Here is a 22,589-nt window from a genome sequence, read left to right as displayed (position 1 = left end):
CGAAAGGAGCTCGCGTTAATTGGAAGAGCAACGGGCAACGAGATCGAGCGAATCTTCTTTCGCGCGACGAGAAACGCGTTCTCGGTCCCCGAAGACGGCGAGAAACTCTTCTTTCTTGTGTTTCTTTTTTTTCTTCTTTTTTCTTCGTCGTTTCGTTCGGTCTTCGCGAGGGGATAACGAGACGAAAACCGGGAAACCGAGATCGGGTCTCGGCGAGCGGAACGATCGAGCGACGATAAAAACGGGTTTAGGAGCGCGTAATAAACGTCGGTAATAATCGCGATACACCGGCGATAAATATGATTGAAATTCACCGTGAAATTACGACATTAAGATAAGACTCGTTACGGTAATTTCCCGATCGATGCGTCCTTGGTCGATTTATCGGGCCGCGATACGCAACAGGCCGAAGGATCATCGAGAGACGTATGCAACGAAATTGCTTTCTCGCTCGGAGCGGTTCGTTTTCGTTTTCCCTCGCCGCGCCTTTCGCTTTTTCGAACGCGTCCCCCCTTCCTACCTCTCGCGCGAGTTACGCAAGAAAAGCGGGGAAAGGAGGCGAAAGGGTGAGCAAATTTCTGCTCGAAATATTTCGAGAAGGGTGCGACGAACGGGTCGTCGACGGACCAGTGTTTCTCAAATCTCGTTCGTCGTTTCTCTCGCGACCTTCCTTCACCGCTTCCCCGAAAAGAGCGTACCTTTACGGGGTATCTTTCCCCTTTGATCGTATCCGAGCGCCTCGTCTAGAAATGAAAAATTTACACTTTCGTAGCAACCTTCCACCGAAGTCTATCGATTTGTAACTTTGTCCGGTCAAAGTACCGCGGCCGTTTGAATATTCGCGTGGAGGTTCGTCGAGTCTTCCTTTAAATCGCGACGCGTCGCGAGTCGTTGGCGAAACAGTTGCCACGAGCCGTAAAACAAACAAACGCGGCAACAATCGTCGCGACAGCGAAGAATATCGATTTTCCGACCGTCCGTCCGATCGTTCGGCCGTTCGTTTCTCGAATTCGAGCCGTATCCGTGTGGAATCGACCGAGCCGACCTCGAGCGTTCGAATCGAAGTCGAAGGGTTCGCAGAAGTTGGGTCGTACGAAAGCAGTTTCGTTCAAATGGTAAACGAAGAGACACGGTTTCGTCGAACGAGCGAATTAAATTCGTGGAACGTACGCGAACTCGCGAAGAACGAGCGTTACTTTGCACGAATTGTTCAGTTTTCGTTTCCGTGTTCGGGAAATTTCAAAGAAGACGATCATCGAACGAATCGAGAGTCGCTGGCTCGAAAAGCACGAGTCGATTTCCCTTCGGAAAGAGAGCGGGTCGACCGCTCGGGGTCGAGGGTCGCTCGTATATCGGATCGAGTCCCGCGATCTATTATCGCGGGAAAAAAGCCGGAAAAGAAACGGTGGAGCGAGATAAGAACCGAGTTTCGAATTTCAACGTTTCCCCGTTGCACGATCGAGGCGGACCAGGGACCTCGGGACGTCCCGCGACGCGACTCGACTCGACGCTTTTTATCGAAACGTTTTCTCGCTCGTATCGAAGAGAACGAACGTTCGACTATCTCGGTCGGCGTTCGGAGATGGCGAAATTTCGTTCGAACGGAACGAATCGAGGCGTTGCGTTTTCGTTCGAACTCGCGGTTAAACTTTTGCATTTTTCCACGGAAAAAGTTTGTTTATCCTCTCGCGGTCGTAACATTTATCCGGATAAAAATTTAGCTCGTTGGCACAGCGACGACGATGTATCGACGACGTCGCGCGATTCGAAAGACGCGTTCGCGGAAAGGAATTGAACCGCGAGCACCGCGATTGCTCCTCGCGTGGAAGGAGTTCGCTCGTCGATTTTTCGCGCTACGAATCGCGACTAACGTCATCGTGGACGCGTTGCGCGAATAAGAAGCGACTCGAACGCTTTCGTACCGTTTGCCAAAGCATTCGATCCCGCTCTCCAATTGCGATCGCAGCGTGACATTGATCGTCCAGATTTGTATGCAGGGTAACGCGAGAATTTATGCTGCACGGATTCCAGCATATATTAGCCGCGCGAAACGCGAAGCGAGGATGACGAGAAACGCGGCTCCGACCGAGAGCAACGGGATTGAAGAGTTAACGAAAATCGTCGCGAGAGTCCCGACGATTCGAACGAGGGTTTCTCTCGGTCGGGATACACACGGTAGATCACGATGTTCCGAAGGAATCGCAAAGTGCGAGGAGAAAACGCAGCAATGTGCGTTCGACGAATAATCGCAGTTTCGCGATCGCTCGTGAAGCGGAGAGACGCGGAGGGGAGCTCGTCGAGTACTCGGTGGTCGTTTGTACCGTCCTCTTTCAACGACGAAACGGACAGCGACCGTTATCCCGGGCGGCTAAGATAGCGTTATTCGGCACGCGAGGTATTCTAATTATCGATACTCGGCGATACCGGAACCTAGTCGAGTCGAGTCGAGCGATTCGCAATGTTGTCCGTGGTCGAAGGCCGACGCAGTTTGCGCGTCGAGTCGAAGCGTTCTTCGGCGAATCGTCCTCGGTGTAGTTCATCGTTGCCGTTCTTGTTCCGCTGTTTCTTTCGTTTCGAGCGACGGTTACCGCGTAGCGAGCATTCGCGAGAGAATCGGGCGGCTCCCGAATCCTCGAAGACCGATGACGCGGTTTCTCGGTATCGAGCGTCGACGAAGAAATAGATAGAACGGAGGCCGAAATAGCCACAATGGGGAAGGTTATCGAACGAACTCGTATCCGTGGACCGTAGGGGCGAAACGTAGCTCCGACGTCACCTTCTTCGCCGGCTCTCTCGTGGCAACCGTTCATTCTCCTCGTTTATCGCGTAACCGGGCTTCGCCGAGCCAGAACCTTGTACCGGCGTTTCTTTTTCTCCGTTCGTTCCCCCCCGTCTTCGAATATTTGCCAATCGCCGGCGAGAGAGGAGGGCTTCGTGCCCGTGCACGAATAAATAAACGAAGCCAGACGGATAAATTGAAATTGGCCGGCGATAAAGGGAACGAGGGCGGTTTTCTCGATGCTCGAGGCACGATTGCTCTCTCATCTTGGGCGAGTTAATTGATCGCGTCGATTGTACCTCGAGGACCGATGGAAAAGGGTTGCCGCGCGACTCTTTGTGAACGGTCCTCTTCCCGTTCGGAATCGAGGAGACGTATCTCCGCGAGGAGACTCGAGAACGGCCCGGACGAATCGAAGAGGAGCGCATTATTTCGGAAAAAAGCACGACTCTTTGTTCGAACCACCGGGGCTGAAAGGTGAAAAGACGCGCGCGGCCAGGAAGAAGAGAAAGAGAGAAAGAGAGCGAGAGGGACGTCGATGTTTCGGGAGCGAACGAACGATAGGAATTCCGTTCGCTTTCTTGTTCCCGAAAGTCGAGCTAGTTCTTTTCAACGGGACCGAAAGGAAACGAATTCGCGAGCGGGGCTGGTCGCCGAAACGAGGAGGAGCGCCGAGAGTCTCGGAGAGCCGGGAACAAGAACAAGAGGAACAAGAGGCAGAGTCTCCTCGGATCTAAGTATAGGGAGACGAAGAGAGAGAAAGAGAGAGAGAGCGTGCGTCGAGGCGAACAGCTAACGGCCGGAGGATCGTACCGAATAGCAAGTAGTCGTCGCCGATCCGTATGCAACGACGACGTCGCCGATGCAGATGTCGATGCGGTTAACGATAGGCTCGGTTCGTGTCGCGCGATCCGACCGTACCGAAACAGGATCGCGGGGAACCATTTCCTCCGTCGTTCGAATCGCTCTCGATAACGTCGATCCTCGCCGAGCGGAACGACTCGACGCTCCGAGGTTCCATTCGGTTAATTTCCTCTTCGATCGCGCGTTTTCGCGTTACACGTTTTTCCCACCGAGCCTCGTAAAGATAGTACCGTATTTGCGCGTCTTATCCGCTCTCGAGACCGACCACGTTCTCTACGATCTTGCCACCACGACCGGTAATTCCGTCCGCGGAGAGTTTCCGAGTACTCTGGACGCGATTCGCGCGATCTTGCCTCGATCTCGTCCAACCGACCGGTCGTTACGGGCTAACCGTTTAATTCTCGGTTATTTTCGGTAATAGGTGCGCACTATTCTTTCGCGGAATTCTCGTTTCGAGATTGAGGAAAAACGGTGGGAAAAGTTTGCGCCAACGTCGAAGCGGTTCGAGTCGCGGCCGTGGCGTAACTCGAGCGGTTGGCGAAGACGTTGACATTGGCGAACAATCGGGTGGCCCGTTTCGAGCGTGATCCTCTCCCCCTGGTCGTCGTCCACGGAGGCGTCGAGTTGCGGTTTCGCGGGCGTCGATCCGTCTTCTCGAAAACGAAATCGAACGAACCGTTCGAGGAACGCGAACGGAGGCGTCCCTAGGAACCGGTTATTTTCGTCGCGTACGCGTTCCCCTGGAGCGCGATCGGTCCTCGAGTTCGCGGGTTTGTTCGTTGTTGTTCGCAAGGATGCTCGGTTTTCCTAGTCGCGCGGACAATGCTCGGGTAGGTTGCTAAGCAGCGTTAACGCGTCGCGCAAACCTTGGTCAATTACGGTCGAAGCTCTAATTAAACGCGCGGCGGTGGTGCATCGTCGTTGGTTACCAGGCTGCTCGATAAACTCGCCGCGCCGGATTCGAATACGCGGGCGCGTTACCGGGTAACGAACTTCCCCGATCGTTTACCAGCGCGTACGCGCGTACGGAACGTCCGAGTTGGAAAGATCGAGCACGGAACGAAGAAACAAAGTTTCCCGCGGACGCGTGTGTAAGCGTGCGCGAGAGCGCGGCCTCGTCCGAGTCGAGGATAATTTAGAGATCGCTAAATCTAGACCGCGTTGGAAGTAACGTAACAGCGGCGCACGGTGGCGAAAGTAAGCTCCCAAGCGGGGGTTATAATCCGCGTGTCGACGACCTCTCCGACTAATATTACACGGTGGTATTGCGCGAGGCGCGCGCGTATTTAATAACGGGCGCGCGCCACGTTGTTCCGGTGCCACGTTGTCCCGCGACAGCTTTTTCCCGCGCGGTGGTTCCCGTAATTGTCGTCGAGATGGACGTCGAGCTACCTAGCAAAGAAGACGCGCGTTCGCCGCGTACAAAGAGAGCCGATAATTATCCGGGAATTCGCGGGCGGGCGCGAATTAATTTAACGAATTAAATCGGCCGCGAACGGCGCTCCCTTTCGAGCGACCGCGATAATAATCGTTCGTCCTGGCGGGGCTCTCCTCTCCGCTCGCGTCGAATCTGTTTGGATATTTTTTTTCGTTTTTCTCGTTTCTTCGGTCCGTTCTCGTTCTCCCCGTTCGTTCGACCGGTTGCACCGGGTAGCGCGCGCGGCCCGGCGTAATTAGCCGACATAATCGTAAACTCTGGTCGGAGGAGCGTCGAACGCTCGGTGCGGCGTGCCGCGCGAGAAACGGAGAGGCTCGCGGCCGGTTTCGGAGCGGAGAGGAGGGCTTCGTTGACCCGAAACTCGTCGATCTCGAACCCCCGCGACGCGGATCGCGCGATAGGGGAAAAAATCGGCTCGTTAGCCGCGCGTCCGGTAATAAACGGGCAAAGTGGAAACGCGGGATCCGCGGTGTGACCCTCCTCGAACGTAAACGAGAGACCGTAACCGTTTCGGACGCGTGTCCGCTGTTCTCTGTCCCCTCTCCCCCCCTCGCGCTCGCGCGTTAAGAAACACCCTCGTTGCGTGTCAACGCCTCGTAACCGGGGGACGTAAACTTTCCTCGGACGGTCCGCGAACTCGGTTCTTCGTACAGGCCTCTGAAGAGCACTCGGAGCGCGAACGAGTTTCGAATACTTTCCGTTTTCTTCGGCTTTCTCGTTCGTCTCGATACAACCGCCTTTGACCTTCTTTAACGGCCGGCCTTTAACGGGAGCCCGACCCTCCGAGCTCTTCCTTTTTTTTCCCTCCCGTTTCTTCGTTCGACGCCGAGCGAAACGAGCCGTTCGACGGAAAAAGCGTCGTCGCGCGCTCGCCCCGGAAGAAATACACCCGGCTCGTAAAACCGAAAGACGGAACACCGCGACCGACCCCGGTTTCGGCCTCGGACGAGCAACAAGTTTACGACGCGCACCGCTAACGCCTCGCGTTGCCTACGATCGTATCCGGTATTCTATTCTAACGATAAAATCAAAAAAATGATCAAAGTCGTCGGCGATACCGATATCGAGAAAAATATCTGTCTCGAACACCGCTCGATCGCACGGAGCGCGTTACGCGTTTGTGTCGCGCGCGTGCGCGCGCTTCGTCGCCCGAAGCTCGTGATTTACGAACCACGGTCGCCGCCGCTGCGGAAGATTCACGGCGCGTTGCATTTTTCGCGGAACGTCCGTGGAGCGAAACCTTTGGTACAGAGAACGACGAAAAGAAACGCGCGAAGAATCGTCGGCTCGAGTATTTCCTCGGACGATCGCGAAGCAACAGCGGTCCGAGAGGACGATCGATCCTTGGTTCGCGCGTTTCCCACGAGCGCGAAGCGAGCGGACGACGGATCGGTTCTCCTCTCTCGGCGGAGCGGAGCGGAGCGATTCGAGACCGATTCAAAGGGCGGACGCGTTCCTTTGAGCGATCGAGTTCGACTCTCGAGTCCCTCGCGGGATATTATTCCAGCGAACCGTTTAAATATATTCGTTCGAGCACCGTCCACTCGAGGCGGCGAGGTACCGGCCCGAGCGGATTCGTCCTCGTCGGATGCCAGGATCGTTGTTTATCGCTCGTAACAACGAGGACGAAATTACCCACCGCGGGCGAGGGATTGTTTTCGAAGCGGGCAGCTGTCGTTTTACGAACAACGCCGGTTAAGATTGCGCCGAGTCGGTGCTCGTTACCAAGGTCCACCGTTATCGTTTCGATGGTTACTTCGTTAGCGGCGTTCGTTTCGATTTTACGAAACGCGATCGCCCGCGGCCGGGCCGATTTTCCGCCTCGCGTCTCCGTACGCGATTCCCGAGTTCCCGAGATTCCGCGACCACGGTCGCTCGATACACGGGTATCGTTTTCTTCCCGCGAGCACTCGCGGAAACCTCGAGAAATTCGCGAACGAGCGAGTTCCCGGGTTGAATCGATTCGGGGCGAATCGTGACCCGGCCAAGTTCCCGGCAGATTTCCGAGTCTCGTCGTTGGCTCGCCGGTATTAATTTCTCCCCCGTCGGAACTTTAGCCCCTCGAGAAGTTTTTTCGTTCCGCGATACCCCAAGAAGCTCGCTCGTAATAGCTTCCAGATGGGTTACGGCTCCACCGTCCCGTCCCGTCCCCTCTCCGTGGCGAACCACTCGCTCGAAAGGGGTGTCGATCGACTCGACCCTCGTCCCGCTCGCGGTCCTTTCTTAACAGCGAAAAGAATCCAAGTGGCGCGCGATCCAGGGTCAACGGTCTCTTGCTACATTTTCGACGCGTCCCTCGCGTTCTTGTCTCTTTTGTTTCCGCCGAGTCTCCGAGCAGACTTCCCCGTGCGATATTTCCATCCGGGGGAAATCGTCGTTGCGGGGTTTTCGCGACGTTCGATCGAATAGAGAGAGAGAGAGAGAGAGAGAGAGAGGGCGGTAGGCGTCCTCGCGCGCGACCTCGACGCGTAGGTCAGTTACGCAACGCGGTGACGCGCAACACCCGACGTCGCCCCGCGTCGCAAACTTTCGGCCCGCGAATCCAATCACCGTAGCCTACTCGAGTTACGCCGCGACTCGAAACTATCGCGACCGAGTTCGAGGGATCGATCGACCCTGCGAATTGCGAATTCCCCGCGAGCGATACGTTTTCGCGCGCGCCCTTCGCGTACCTTCGCGGGACGCTTACGAGCTACCGTTCTCTTCCTCTCTCGTTCACCTTTTCGTCCTTATCCGTCTCGCGCGGAGAAACGAACTCGCGAAGAATCCGATACCGCGTCTATCCGAGGGAGAGAGGTCTCCCGGCGTCGGCCTAAAATCCGTACAGGATCATCGAGGAGTTTTCGGGGGGGAGCCGTGAAAAATTGAACGGAACCGATGGGAATCGAGCGATGCGATGGGCGGTTCCGTCGTCTTCCTCGGAACAAAGAAGGAATCGCCGAATGGCGGGGGCGTCTGTCAAGATGGCCGGCGACCGTGTCGCCGGGGGTTGACCTTTTCCGGGAATAGAAGATTTCCAGGCCAAGATACAGCCGTCGAATCTCTGAATAATGTAAGCTCTCCGGCGAGGAAAGCCCGAAAGCGAGAGGTCCGTTTCTACGCGAGCTTGGGCGTTTCGAGCGGGAGAACGTGCCGCGGAAATCGGTCGAGCGTTATCTTCGAGGAGAGCCGGTCGTCCGGTTCGAAAAGACGCGTAGGACGGGGGCAACGAGGTCGAAAGCGAACCGGTCGAAATCGAAGCTGGACGGCTTCGGGGAAGACTCTCTCGAGGGACGACGGACCGGGCCCTCGGTGTTCGCGGCTCTCGCTCGTTGTCTACCGGCTGCGGCAGTTGGTTCTAGCTGTGAATATAACTCGAGGTATTTAGGTGAGCGTGCATTTCCGCCGACGTGCGTACGACGAGGAGGTACTCGCCACCGACGAGGAACGAGATACTCGCGCGAACCTCGTTTTCCCCGCAAAAGAGAGACGGAGACGGAGAGGGCGGACGAGCGTTCGTGCGCGCGCTCGCTCGCTCGCTCTTGCACGCGCACATGCGCGCACGCGCTAGCGATGGGACCGATTCCAGACCGCGACGCGAACTATAACTACGATCGAGAATCGACTCCACCGGAGAATCGATGGATTTCGTTCGTTCCGAACGAGCTGGAGGCGATCCGCTTCCGAGGTCTTCTCTCTTTGGAGATGCTCCTAGGACGCGTCATCGACGCTGACCGGATAAATTCTTAAGCGCGTTCCTTCCGGGAAAAGTACGCGATGATTCCGTAGGAGCGAGGTCGAGCGTGCGAGCGATATCGAAGCGATCGAGGACGCGATCGTTACCGGTAGCTCGATGGACGCGAGGGCATCGTTCCCATCGCTAGCCCGTGCTCCGGAGCTCGTGGCCTGTTGATAAAGACGGGGAACGCACCGGCGGCAGGAGGAGACGGGGAGAGGATAGAACGCTCGCCGAGAGAGAAACCGAGCGAGGAGGACGCCCGTTTAGGGACGGAGAGGGGACCAGCGAGTGGAAAACGGGAGAGGAACGGAGCGAGCAAATACGAGCACAGGAAAACGGAGAGGGACCGAGGAAGGGTGAGAGCGAAGGACGCGGAGGAACGACAAGGATAGATTTCCCGGCTCGGAGGACGGAGAACGAACGAGAGAAAGACGGAGAGAGAGAGAGAGAGAGAGAGGGAGAGAGGGAGAGAGAAGAAGAACCGAGAGCGAGGGCTGGAGCGGAATTCTAAGAGACCGAGCGACGGAGACGGAAGAACGGTTCCCCGCTAAGAAGAACGGGATAGAATTCGGTGACGGAGGGAACAGCCTGTACGCCCGAGGGGAACGGAGGGGAACGGAGGGGAGGGATGCAGCGATCCTCTCTCAAGAGAGAGAGAACGAGACGAGAGCCTCTCCGTACCGCGATGAGCGAGAAAGACGCCGCGCGGAACGAAGTTAGGGGGTGAAGAGGGATCGCTCGCGGTACGTCCAGAGGGGCCGTGGGGGCCGCGAACTGGGAATTAAGGAACACGGGAGAGAAAGGCTAAACAAGGGGGTGCCGGAGGAGAAGAGAAATGCACCGTTCGCCGAACCGTAGGAATCCGAGGGACGGGAAAACCGACGGAATCGGTGGACGAATTCCTCGATAAGAGGAAACCCGTGTAACCGGATTTTCCGATTAATCCTCGCGACCGCTGACCCGGCCGGCCGGCCGGCCGGTCGTAGCTACGGCCGCGTTCGCGCGGGGAGTTATCGCCTCACCGAACGGGGAACCTCGTTTTCCTCGCTGAAACATCAAAGCCGAGTTAACCGCGTTATCGTACACGCTGGAACGCGGACTCGCGGGGGAAAAAAAAGGGAACCGTCTTTCCCTTCTTTTCGTTTTTCCCGCAAACGTCGAAAAGGCGTCGCGATAGCGCGCGCGCGTTACGAACGCTGTCCGAGCAGCGGTGAAAATCGAGCGGGGACGAGCGCTCGATTTCGCGTTGCTCGGGGAACTGGAACGCGATCCCTCGGTAAAGGAAAAACCGAAAGGAGGGAAAGGACAGCGGTAGAAACGAGCGACAGTGAACTAGACGAGAGATTCCGAGAACGAAACGCGCGCTACGCTGGTAAGTGGTACGTAAAAGTGTGACGGAGAAAGCCGGTGCGGAACGGTGCGACGGAGAGGATCGACGGCGTTGGCGAAACGGTGCGGGGAAAACGAGAGAAGAGAGCGGATACCCGAACGTAGAAGCGAGAAGGGCGCGCTGCTCGATAGAACCGCGCGGAGACGTGTGCGGCGAGCATCCTCCGAACCTTGGTGCACCTCCGCGCGGAGGAGCCACCTGCAAGGACGATACGATCGACGTACCGCGAGCGACTCCTAGATCCCCTCGATCGCGAACTTTACGCGCACGCCCGGACCAACCGCCGACTATTTCACCGCTTACTCCTAGCACGGAAACACGGAGGAACCGTAACACAGCGCGCGCGATCCGTTCCTCCACCGAAGAAAACTTTTCGTCGTTTCGATCGTCCTTCGAGGCCAAAGTCGCCGAACCGCTTCTCTTTCGAGGCTCGTCTAATCGTCCCCCTCTCTATTGGTTTCCTCCTCGTCCGTTTCGCGAGTCGTTTCGTCGACCTTATCGGGCACCGGGGTACGAAACGTTCGCGTAGCGAAAACTTTCACCTCGACGACGGAGAAGCCGCACTTTGCGTTCTCCTAACGAGAACGGAAACGGAGCGGCTCGAGTCTCTCGATCGAAGACAACGCGGAGCCCCCTCCCGAAACGAGATTCGAGAATCGATAAAAAGAGGAATTTCGTGGCACAATGACCGTCGTTCGGCCGGCCGGAGGTTTAATGAACGGGCGAGCGCGTCTCTCTTTCTCCCGAGCGAGCTCCCGGGCCTCGCTCGACGGAGTGCGTCGTTGCGTAAACGCGGTGTCGGAAGGGAATCGTAACGTGGAAAGGTCAGTGTCTTTCTTTCTCCCGTGACGTCGGGAGGCCGGCACGAATACGCCTCCGAAAATATCTTTGGCCGCGAAAACCATCGAGTCGACGTCGATCGTCCTCACCTCGCCTCGCCTCGCCTCGTTCCGTCTCGCCTCGTCTCGCCTGGTCGCGCCGCGTCGTCCTCCTTTCCTCCTACTTCTCCCGCTATTTGTCCATCGGAGTCGGGAATCGTTTCGGGAGAATTTACGACGTCTCCGCGTCGCGAACGCTCGCGCGACGAAGACCGAGCGACCGGTGCTCGCTCCGCGTCGATAGTTCCGCCTTCGCGCGTCACCCGATAACCGAGCAAACATCCTTGCGTTTTATCGTCGCTTCGTACCGCACGCGGAGAGCCCCCGTAGCCTCGACGCTTCGTTGGATTTCTCTAATCGGCGACGTTCGATACGCGTCCGATTACTGAGGCCGGAGCCTCGTCGATCTCGGACGCCAATTGTTTTCGTACCGATCGATGACCCGAAAAATCCGACGAACTCGGCGACGAGTTCGTTGCTCGAGCAATTTTCTAAAAACCGCGCTCGTTCCGCGACATCGATGTCCGTTCCACGAACGATCGACCGGAGCTTCGATCTTTCGTACCGCGGTAGAGCTTCTTGGCGACGAAGCGTGCAAACACCTTGCAACGGGATCCTGTCTAAAGATCCTCGAAGATCGAAACCTCGAGTAGGAATACTACTGCGAGCGAATCGATGCTCAGGATCGTTGGTAGAGGGTGGAATAATCGAAAATTGGAAACAAAATGATGGATTTATTTCTCCGTACATTGTAGAAATCTTTCTGTCGAAAAGGTTAGGCAGGACCGATCGCTCGTCCTTTGAGCGACCGTTCTCAGGAGTCGATGTATGCAGCGATTGGCGATTGCAAAGGGGAAACGAACAGAGAAGACCGCGATTCCGTTTAAACGAACGTCGCGAACCGATCGCGAATCGATCGTCGAAAGTCAAAACCGTAAGGATTCGTCCCGAGCGAAGCGGGTATTTCGATCCCGAGTGTTTCGTTTCCGCGGCGCGCGAATTTCGTTTCGGACGGCATATTTCTTCCGTCGGCGAAACGCGAACTCCCGCCACGCGATACGTTTTTCGCAACGGGGGTTTCGCGTAACCGACTCGGGACGGTTTTCCGTTTCGCGAGGTAATCAGGAATTCGCGCGCGTTTCCGTGCCGCGTGCAACGGTGAGAATCGATACTCGTCGCCGCGGAAGAAAACCGGAGCGGAATTCTAGTTGCTCCGATAGGCGCTCCAGTTTCCCTTCGACGCGAAATCTTTCCCGAAGACGCTTCGTTTTCGCGTTTGGGCTCGCGCCTCGTTAAGAGGTCGCGTTCGTCCCTCGATGAAACACTATTGACCTTTGCGAGTCGGACGCTCTCGTTTTCGTCGCCGCGGAAGAAAACCAGAACGGAATTCGAGTTGCTCCGATCGACGATCTAGTTTCTCTTCGACGCGAAATCTTTCCTAAAGACGCTTCGTTTTCGCGTTCGCGCTCGCGCCTCGTTAATAGGTCGCGTTCGTCCCTCGATGAAACGCTACCGACCGTTGCGAGTCGAAAACTCTCGTTTTCGTCGCCGCGGAAGAAAACCAGAACGGAATTCGAGTTGCTCCGATCGACGATCCAGTTTCCCTTCGACGAGAAATCTTTCCCGAAGACGCTTCGTTTTCGCGTTCGGGCTAGCGCCTCGTTAAGAGGTCGCGTTCGTCCCTCGATAAAACGCTACCGACCTTTGCGAGTCGAAAACTCTCGTTTTCGTCGCAGTATCAATCGATACAGCGAGAAAGACTGGTCGAGAGACGAAAGTTTTTGGAAAATCGATTCTCAGTCGCGTTCGCAAGGTCCTTTGGCATAGCTCTCGCGAAGATGGACTCGCGCGGGCTAGTTTCGGCCCAGGAACAGATTCGCACCCCTCCTCGAAACCTTTCGAGCGAATGCTAACGGCGTTGCCGTAATCGGGTTCCTCTTTTTCCTTCGCGCGAGAAGAAACCAATTTTCCCACCGTACGGATGGAATCTTCCCGTTTCGAGGAACGAGACGACGCTAATTCCCTTCGTTCCCGCGAATCTTTCCTCCGGTTCGCGTTCTCTCCTCCCTTTCGGTTCGGGAAACTCGCAAATCACCGAAACAGCGAGGACGAACGAGCCGTACGGCTGGTGGCACTGGCGGGCTTCTCGAAACGACGGGCCAATTGCCAATGTCTGACCCTCGAATCAGGTTCGCGGTGCTGTCGGGTGCCATTTACTCGGTAAGCGTGCAATTCCCCTGTGCCGGTTCGTTCCAGGTCGTCCGCGATTCTCGGAGCGCCGTTTTCGAGAAAACGCGACGTCGAGTAACCAGCCCCGATTCTCCTCGTGGTTCCGTGCTCCTCGAAGAGCGTCGGGTTGGATACTCGCGAATCCGCTTCGTTCGTTTCCACGGACGTCGGCCGTCCGCTTGGACGCGGCTAGATCTCCCGCGAGAGTCCCGCCGATCGTTCGGGAGCTCTTTATCCCCGTTGATTCCCGTAAATCTACGCGGAGGAGAAGAGTATCGATCGGGAAGGAAACCACGGCTCCCGGTGGGAACGAACTCGCTCGATTCGACGAACGAAGAAGGTTCGATTTCGCGTCGAGCGAGCGAGATCTGTCCCTCGAAGAATCCGCGTGTCTCTCGAAAGACTCCCGCGCTCGCGTCGAGCGTGCGAGATCTGGCCCTCGAAGAATCCGCGTGGCTCTCGAAAGATTCCCGCGCTCGCGTCGACGACGATCCGACGAACGAACGATAAATCGAATACGTTCGACGGTTCGTCGTGCTCGATGATCTCCATCGACGATTACCGCAACGCGTTGCGTCGGTCCGCTCTAACGTCGATCGTTCGAAACGATTTTCAGTGGCGTCGCGGTGTCCTGCGGGGAGTGCAGCAGCAGCGGTACCAGCGACATCACGGAGCCGGGATCCCCGTGCAGCACGAGCAGCGACGAGGGGGTAGCGATACGCGGCGCTTCCGCCAGTCCACTTCCGTCCCTACCCAAGCTGACGCCGTCCTCGCAGATCGGTACCAGGCCCCAGTGGCCCTGGACCCCGCCTCTGGCAGCCACCGCCTGCTCGACCTACAAGAGGCTGAAAGGCGAGCCCGAGGCTGGCGCCTTGCCGAGGTCCGGGGCCGCGGATCCAACATTCAGGGTCACCACCAAATCCAACACCGGCAAGCCCCTCGTCGGACATCGTCATCACGAGTCCCAAGGGAAGATCACCGAGTACTTCAAGACTCAGATCAAGCCGCAGCAACCCAAGGTAACCGCGTATCGTCCATTTTATCTTTTCTATCCGTTGTCTTTCAAAGACCTCGAGCGTATTATCGAACGAAAGAACGCTCGACGGTTGGATCGGTATCGATGTTGATTTTGCATCGGTTCGAACGAAACGAGTACTCGTTTCCAAACGTAGATCGCGAACAAAAGCGTCGTCCCGAGTACGCGAAAGCTCTGGTTAACTCGCGGCGACTCGTCGACAGATCAAGAAGAGCAGCGAGACGATGTCGGTGCTGGTAGCGAAGAGCACCTCGGAATTCAGAAGGCCACCGACGGTGCAGAGGAACAAGGGCGGACTGGCCAAGTACCTGGGCACCGTTTCTCCGAACGGGCGAAACACGGCGACCAGCGACTGGGAAGTGCGAACCCTGACGATGTCGCCGCCGCCTACGAAGAAGCCTCTACCGGTAATCGTGCCTAGGACCAACGGTAAGATGGACAAGAAGTTGGCCAAGCCGGTGCCCAGTTTGCCGATCTCGAACGACGTGTTGAAAAACATACCGAGCTGCAAGATCTCGTCTCTGAGGTAAGTAGCCGGCCACGGCGTATACCGAGCCGAACTCGAAACTTTAACCCTCTGTTCGACCAGATCGTTGCGAATTCCAATACGTGACCGTGTAACGTCGACACTGCGGCTGTCGATGTAGGCTCTGCTACACACGTTTGTCTTCGGTACCAAGTTTCTCGCGTGGTCGTTGAATCGAACTTTGATTTTCGTTTCCGTATCTATTGTTATTTGACACGAAGACCCTGGCAGCAAGGGAAGAAGCGAGGCACCGTTCCCTCGAACGATCGAAAACCACTGATCGGCGATCGTTGCGTCTCTAGGTTGACGTCCGAGACGATCCCGAACGCGAAGAACGTTTCACCGGCCTCGACGCCGGCCGCCACTCTCACCAGCGAGGCGGCGACCCTCGACTTCAAGGGGTGTATCCTATCGAAGCCCCACGTGAACGAGAACAACAACCTGACGAACGGCTGCGGAAGCATCCTCGGCTCGTTGAGGTCCAGCCAGGATCCGCTCTCGAGGTTGTCCGTGCCGGACGACACCGAGATCAAGGAGACGCGGATCGTTCCCGCGGACGAGGACGACGTCGAGGAGGAGGAGGAGGATTCGAGGAGCAGCGAATCGAAGCCACCGTTGTCGCCGATACTGTCCGCTCCTACCACCATTAGATTTCCAGCACGAGAACCGGAGAAGGACAGGCAACAGGCCACCGACAGCGGTGTCTGTCGATGGGACAAGTGCGAGGAGAGCTTCGAGTCCAGCGGGGGACTCCTGGAACACTTGCAGGTGCGAGCTCGGACCCGATTTATTTTCAAACGGTGCAATAACGCGCTGAGAAGATTCGAAGGGCATCGTCGTTTCCGCGCGAAATATTTCCCGACGATCGTTCACCGATGGTCCACGCGCGGATACTCGACGCTTTCGTCGCGAGCAATTACCGTATCGTTGATACGATCGGACGTTTCCTTTTGAACGGTGTTCCGCGTATTTTCTTCGGGAGGTTCGCGCGTTTACAGGACGCGATGGGCGTTTGCAACGAACCGGCGTCGGGCACCAGGATGCGTTCTTATCGGATCGATCGCATCCACGTAACCCGAGCGAACTGGAATTAACGAGGCTCGCGTATCGAGTTTCGTAGTTTTTTGTTACATTGTTGCTGCTCCTCGCGCTGGATACCAAATACGCGTCGAGTCTCAACCTTTTCTTTTTTTCCCCGATCGTCGTTGTTGCCGCGCGATCGATATTGCAACACCCGGCGGTGGCTACCGTGTAGACGCGTTGTATGTATACGGTTTCTCCCGTGGCGTTGCGCGACGCGTTGCCACTTAATCCGTCGATAAATCAAATTCGGATTCGTTCCATCGTCGTCGAAAGGGTAAACCGTCCGTGTCGAGTATCGGATTCCCAAGGGAAGGGCGCGACGCGAATTTTCTGCGCTTCGCCTGCCACGAATTGGGTCGTCCGTCGCGAGCGATTATCGCTTACGTTGCGGCTCGGCTCGATACGCGAGCATCGCGAGCACCGATCTTGGGAACTCGGACTGCCTCGATCGAGTTCGCGATCGATTTTTCCAACGAATCGGAACAACCGTGCTCGAACGGACGTTTCCCGATACTTTGGCGCGAAAATCGAAAAAAAAAAACATAATACACGCGCTTCCGTGTACGGGTTCGAAAAGTGTTGCAGGATCGTACGGGTAGAAGTTTCGCGGTGCGTAGTCGTGCCAAGAGGCTCTAGGCACCGTGTACCGTACCGAATGCAACGTCGATTCGCGGTTTGGCTTACCGTGCTTCGAAACGTATCGCGTCGTGATGGTAACCCGTGGTGTGGAATAGAAACCGTCGCGTTCCGTACACCGCGACCGCTTTAAGTTTCGAGCGTGCCCGGTGTCAAAGGGTTAACGGCCGAATAAATTGTCGAGCGCCGATCGACCGTGCCGCTCGCGACACCGAACCGCTCCGAACGGAACGAATAAATAAATAAATAAATAAATAAATGAATAAAAAAAAAATGTTTCCAGGCGGCGCACATCAACACGCAAACGGGCGGCGACAATTTTGTCTGTCAGTGGCAAGGGTGCAAAGTGCAAGGGAGGAGTTCCTGTTCGCGGAGATGGCTGGAGCGACACGTACTGTCCCACGGCGGCAACAAACCTTTTCGGTGCATCGTCGACGGCTGCGGCAGCAGGTTCAGCTCTCAGGTATTGCGTCGTATCGGTGATCACGTCTAACCGGCGACTCGTCGCTGGCGAAGACGCGAAACGCGTTCTCTGCCGAGAAATCGATTCCTTCGTCGAAAATTCTCCGTCCGGAAACCTCCGAGGAGGTTTCTCGCGATTTTCCAACGAGCAGCCGGTCTCCTATCCTCGAAATATCTCGGGGTGTCGTTCCTCGTCTCCCCTGTTCTCCGAAACGATGAAACTCTGCGCTTCGTTCCCGTCGTCGGCAGAATTCTACTCGTCGTGGTCGTCGTCGTCGTCGTTTGCACGCGGCTCGGCGCTCCGCGCGTCCCTTTTCGTACGAACGGTTTCGTCTCGACGGTGTTTCTCGGAACGGACGGGACTCGTTTTTCCCGGAAGGTACGAACGTTCGAAGCGCTGACGACGCGGTAATTATTTCAGACCGCTCTCGAGAGGCACGTGAACGGACACTTCAATCAACCGGAGACCAGCAACAACAACGCCAGACGGAGCTGCGAGAGCGGTGGAAAACTGGTCAGAAGGAACGGCAAACGGCTCAGATACAGGCGACAACCATGGTCCGGTAAGCATCGACTCGATATTTTCGTCTACGATTACTCGTAAGAAAAAAAATCGAAAGATTCACCGGACAATAATTTCCCGTTTCTTTTCTTCGCAGCGAGACTTTTCGATTACTTCGACACGGGAGTGATGGAGGGTCTCCACCACAGGTTACTCCAACTGGCAAAATCGAGAACGCAAGGTCGTCTCGCGGAGACGCCGGGAAATTCGATCGCCCTAACTAGTCAAGTAAGGCCGAAGAAATCGACGCGGAATATTACCATCGCGCGGAGGTGGTAAATATTGGCCGTTCAAGGTCGCTGTCTCGGCTCTCGCGCGAGATTTCGGTTCCTCGCGTTCGAGACGGCGACCTTCCACGGCCAATAGTTTCCCCTTGGTCTCGGGAACCCAACGACGAACGCGTATCGATAACGACCCATATGTCCGTAGGTATTAGCTCGAAGAGTAGAAATGAACGGAAAGACCAAGGTTCTGTTGCGATGGCACCCTCCCGACATGTAAGTAGCCCGATCACTTTCCGTCGATCGACGTTCGTTCGCTATTCGATTGTAATATGTCCAATGGTCCAACAGCGAACCGGACGAGTGGGTACTCGAGTCCGAAGTGAGGAGCACGAAAAACGTCGAGATACGCAAAGTGTCGGCCAGCAACCCGGAAGAGGTCAGCCTGGCTCTCTACGCGGCGGTGAGCGGCGGCACGCCGCCGTTGACGCGGGTCAGGCAGCGACGGAAACCGGTGAAGAACTCGTGATAATGTCGATCACGGTGATCGAGGACAAGCGCGACGAAGCAGCGACGACTAAGCCAGAGAACGAATTAAGGACGAGTCCTGTATCGGGACGATTGTGCTTCCTGGTCTGTGTAGAGAGGAGCCTGGCGAGAAGAACCGGAACCTGAACGTGTCCAGAGGAATACCGGAGTAAGACGTGTCCTGTCCGCGACTAGGGAAGAAGGAGCGAAAGCGTTGCCAGCAGATCGGACCCTCGAACCAGTCCGAGACGATAACAACCGCGCGTCATCGTGTTCCGGACGAGAGAAAGAAAACATGGACGAGTCCGTGACAGGCTTCCAGGAAATTTCGCGGACAAGGACGAGAAGGAGAAGCAGAAGAAGAGGAGGAAGAAGAAGAAGGAGAGGAAGAAAAAGTAATAGGAGAAGAAGATGTAGCAGGTGGGACAAACAACGGACAAACATTGAAGATGTAGCGAAAAGAGAGTACACGAGAGGAAAGAAGGAATAATACATTCTAATTTATTTAGCCTAAATCCATCGGCCGTTAGGTAAATATATAGTAGTCGTGGATAGCGATGAAAGGATATTCTTGTTGCCTATCGATACCAAATTTTCCAAACGTTTGGGGTCGTTTCCTGCCACGAGTGCCTGTTTACCATGACGACACTCGTCGGACTCGGAAGAGCTGGGCTTGGGCCTCAAAAGTGCCTCACCGTGGAGATGCGTTTTATATCGTTGACCGTCGTGCAAGACCAATCGTAGACGGCGGAGTTGAATTAAAATGGAAAAAAAAAAAATACAAAAAAAAAGAATGGCGAAGAAAAAGAGGAGGAAAGGTAAGAAGATGATGAAGGAGAAAAATACAAAGACGCGAGACGACGACGGGAATTTTACGTGCGAATACTCGACGCGTCGAGCGAAGAAAATAAAACGTAAGAGAAGCGAACAAAAAACTGTTTAAACGTTAGTTAACGACTGTAAGGAGATAATCACTCTGGTGGCCTTAGGAATCAATTAATATCTAGCAACGGCCCCTTGGCGCTTCCGGGCCCTGTTTAAGTACCCCGTGACAGAAGCCAGAAGAGAAGGGGTGGAGAAGGGAGAACGTGAAATCGCGCGGACTTCTTCGACACACCCTCGACCCTCGACCAACTTTCAGAAGGAGATGCATCTACCTCGATCTTCAGCTCGGTAGAAATTCGTGCTAGCCGTTGTCGTGCGACAGAGGTGGAGGAGGAGTAGGAGGAGGAGAAAGAGGGTGGTGGTAGAGTTAAAAAGAAGAGGGACAAGCGCAGGAACGAAAACGAGGGGGCGTGCGCGTGGGTAGTATCCGATAACGAAACGACGCGCGAAAAGAAAAGGAAACGAGAGGGAACCCATGGACGGTGGACGCGTCGACGAAGAAGAGATACGAGAACGGTGTTGGAGGAACGTCAACGCGTTCTCGAGGAACGGAACCGCAACGGACGAGACAACGTCGAACGACTCGCGCGTCAACGAGATTTCTATCGAGATTTATCCGTTTTTTTGCCCTTTCGAGAAGACGACAACGTACAAAATGGAGTTACAAAGTAAAGAAAGCCCTCGAGGCCCGAGGCACGCTCGAGAAGGAAAGAAGCGCGCGAGCTTGCCTCGTTCGCGCCCTGGGGCCGCGTTCGATTTCTCGCCGTACACGCATACATTCGATAGTCGCCTATTTTTATCTTTCTGCCGAGTTAACGCGCAGCGTGTCGCTGCGAGCCTGTCGCTGCGCGACGAATCGAACGATCGAGCGATCGTTTCGACCCTTCCGCGGCGAGAATCCCATCGTTCGCCGCTGTATATTCGCGCGGTACACCGAGCATCGACCCGGACGAACCGGGTCCGGATACTCGATTCGAGCTCTCTCGGGTCTCGAGTATCCGTTTCGAGACGGAGGAGGGAAACGAACAACGCGACGCATCGCTCGCGACACGAGAACGAGTTTACCGTCGAACCACTGGTCGGAGAGGACTCCGTGAAAACGAAGTACGGTTCCCGAAGACACGGCGAGGATCGTCCCGATCGACTCATTCGGCAGCGAGAGCGATCGAGCATCGTGCTGTACGATTCGTGAACGAAGAAGTCGTTGCTCCGAACAGGGGGATAATACACGATGGCTGTGTTACACTTTCCACGGAGTTACTAAAAGGTTTTCGGGGGTGGGGTGGGACGGGGATGGGAGGGTTTCGGGGTTGGGGGTTGGAGCACAAGGAAGGCGCACGAGATAACGGAAGAGGCGGGAAGAAGAGGAAGGACTCGCGCGAAGAAAGACGGGGCGCGCTCGGATCGCTATTTTCATAGATGTAGATACGCCGAGATCGTAGAAATACAATGTATGTTTCTCGTATCGCGGAAAACTTCTGACATCGTGGAATGTGATTGCGCGCGTGTACACATTATATATGTAGCGGATAATGAAAACAAAAAAAAAAGCAGAATACTTGTAAATTAAGAGAAGCGAAGCGGGAGAGGGTGGGAAACCGTGTCGACGACGTGTCGCGTAGCTGGAGCGAGAGCGCCGGGGTTTTCGAGGGGCGGGTGGTGGTACGGGGTTGCGAGAACGTGTACAGAAAAATTAAGGACAGGTCTTACGGGGCGTGTAGACGCCGAGAACCACCGAGAGTTACGGACACGCACGGACGGAAACACGCCTACACACACCAGCTAAGAAACACTGCCAATACGATTGTAATTAAGAACTCTAGGCTAATTGATCGATTAATTATTCTTACTATTATTATTACGATTAAACGTGTAATCCGATAGATCTCTAGTTGCCCGCGGATGTACGAGACAAGCGTGTCTCGTTTGCTCCGGTCGCGCGAGCTCGTCGATTCGCGAATCGGCGCGCGGCGCGGCCGCGACGAGAGGCGATCGCGAGCGTTGTACATAGTTAGTCGAAATTATCGATATATGGATCGCCCCTTGTGGTAGGGGGATCAGCCTATCAGCTTGCGATTTCAAGCGAAAAAGGATACATACTTCTTTTTAATCCGAAACTCTTTCGTTTCGAGCGTCTCGAAGCGACGCGGCGCGAAGCTGCGGTGAACGATCGCGCGGGGAACACGGGTACGAGAAGAAGACCGATCGACGCGAAACGGAGAGAAAAGGAACGCGTCACTGCCAAAAATCGCGCACTGCCAGCCGTCGTAACGAGTCACGGTAGCCGCACATACCTTAGAGCCTTATTTCCGTCGCGCTTCTCGCGCGCGCACGCTTCTGTGTTACTGATTTCGAGGAGCGTGGATCGTTCTTCTGCGCGCGTACCCGCGCGATCCCCGCGACCGTTCTCGCATCGATCCTCGTCTCTCTGCGAGCGCGCATCGAGAGAGCGTCAGCGCGCCCGCTCGCGCCTACTGCCAATCACCGAACGTCGACGGACGCGAACCAAGGCACTGCCATCGAAACGCGACAAACGACGAAACGTGAATCAACACCGAGTGTATATACAGACAGAGAGTGTCATACAAATCACGGGTACGGAGTTCACGGACTCGTGGAACTCGCCGCGACGTCAAAGTTACCGTTTACCTTCGACTTTTACTCTTATTTCGTAGGAAGAATCTTCGAGGGTGATGTCTCGCCGATCGTCGCACAGTCAAGCCCCTCGCGTTCTTACTCCCACTCGTACCTAAAACGGATAGATGCGCGCTCGATTCCCGAAACGCCTACTTCCCTCGCCTAATCGTCGCGGCTCGTTTAACGAGCTTCGCAACCGATCGGCGAGGCATTACCGTGAATCGCGAACGAGCAAAGAGAGTCGACTTGCATCGAGGGTGCAAGGATCGACGAATATTCGCGCTTTCTCGTTTCCACGAAATAGAATTGGCCACGGTGGAACCTCGATGCGCAAAAACGCGGCCGAAAATTGTCGCGATCGTCGAAGCAATCCCTACTTGCACCGCACCGTGTATCCGCTAATCTGTCTTAGGCTAACGAAAAAGCAACGCGACTGAGTTTGGTTCGAGATTCCACCGTACCTTCGAAACGACTTTGGACGCACGTTCGACGAGCACTCTTTACCTTCTTTCGACGGGCTCCACCCGTAAACTTCGTACCTCCGATTTGTAAACACCGTGTGTGTATATATATAGATATATATGTACATGTGTAGCTGTATCTATGTATACGCGCATCATCCCGCCGTTGAATCGTAGGTGCGATCGATCGATTTACTCTTTCTCTTTTATCTTTCTTTTTTTTTTCTTTTTTTTTGTCGCGTCTCTGTTCCTCGTT

At 55.5% G+C, this 22,589-nt stretch overlaps 1 protein-coding gene across 1 annotated transcript in view; it reads left to right on the top strand.

The window, feature by feature from the left end:
- The window catches only part of Jing (AE binding protein 2 jing), a 98,836-nt gene extending 80,334 nt beyond the window's left edge, over nucleotides 1-18,502 (top strand). The window contains exons 2-9 of the mRNA XM_076320558.1: nucleotides 13,913-14,315; nucleotides 14,536-14,858; nucleotides 15,161-15,626; nucleotides 16,861-17,040; nucleotides 17,461-17,602; nucleotides 17,699-17,829; nucleotides 18,031-18,098; nucleotides 18,174-18,502. Coding sequence (XP_076176673.1) covers nucleotides 13,913-14,315; nucleotides 14,536-14,858; nucleotides 15,161-15,626; nucleotides 16,861-17,040; nucleotides 17,461-17,602; nucleotides 17,699-17,829; nucleotides 18,031-18,098; nucleotides 18,174-18,351 — 1,891 coding nt within the window. The 3' untranslated portion in view covers nucleotides 18,352-18,502. The remainder of the gene's footprint in view (nucleotides 1-13,912; nucleotides 14,316-14,535; nucleotides 14,859-15,160; nucleotides 15,627-16,860; nucleotides 17,041-17,460; nucleotides 17,603-17,698; nucleotides 17,830-18,030; nucleotides 18,099-18,173) is intronic.
- The last annotated feature ends 4,087 nt before the right edge of the window (nucleotides 18,503-22,589 follow it).

This window comes from Ptiloglossa arizonensis, chromosome 9 (genome assembly GCF_051014685.1).
Source record: "Ptiloglossa arizonensis isolate GNS036 chromosome 9, iyPtiAriz1_principal, whole genome shotgun sequence".
NCBI classification, from domain to species: Eukaryota; Metazoa; Arthropoda; class Insecta; order Hymenoptera; family Colletidae; genus Ptiloglossa; species Ptiloglossa arizonensis.
Note: the sequence above shows the minus strand (reverse complement) of the source record. Positions and strands in the feature narration are given on the sequence as shown.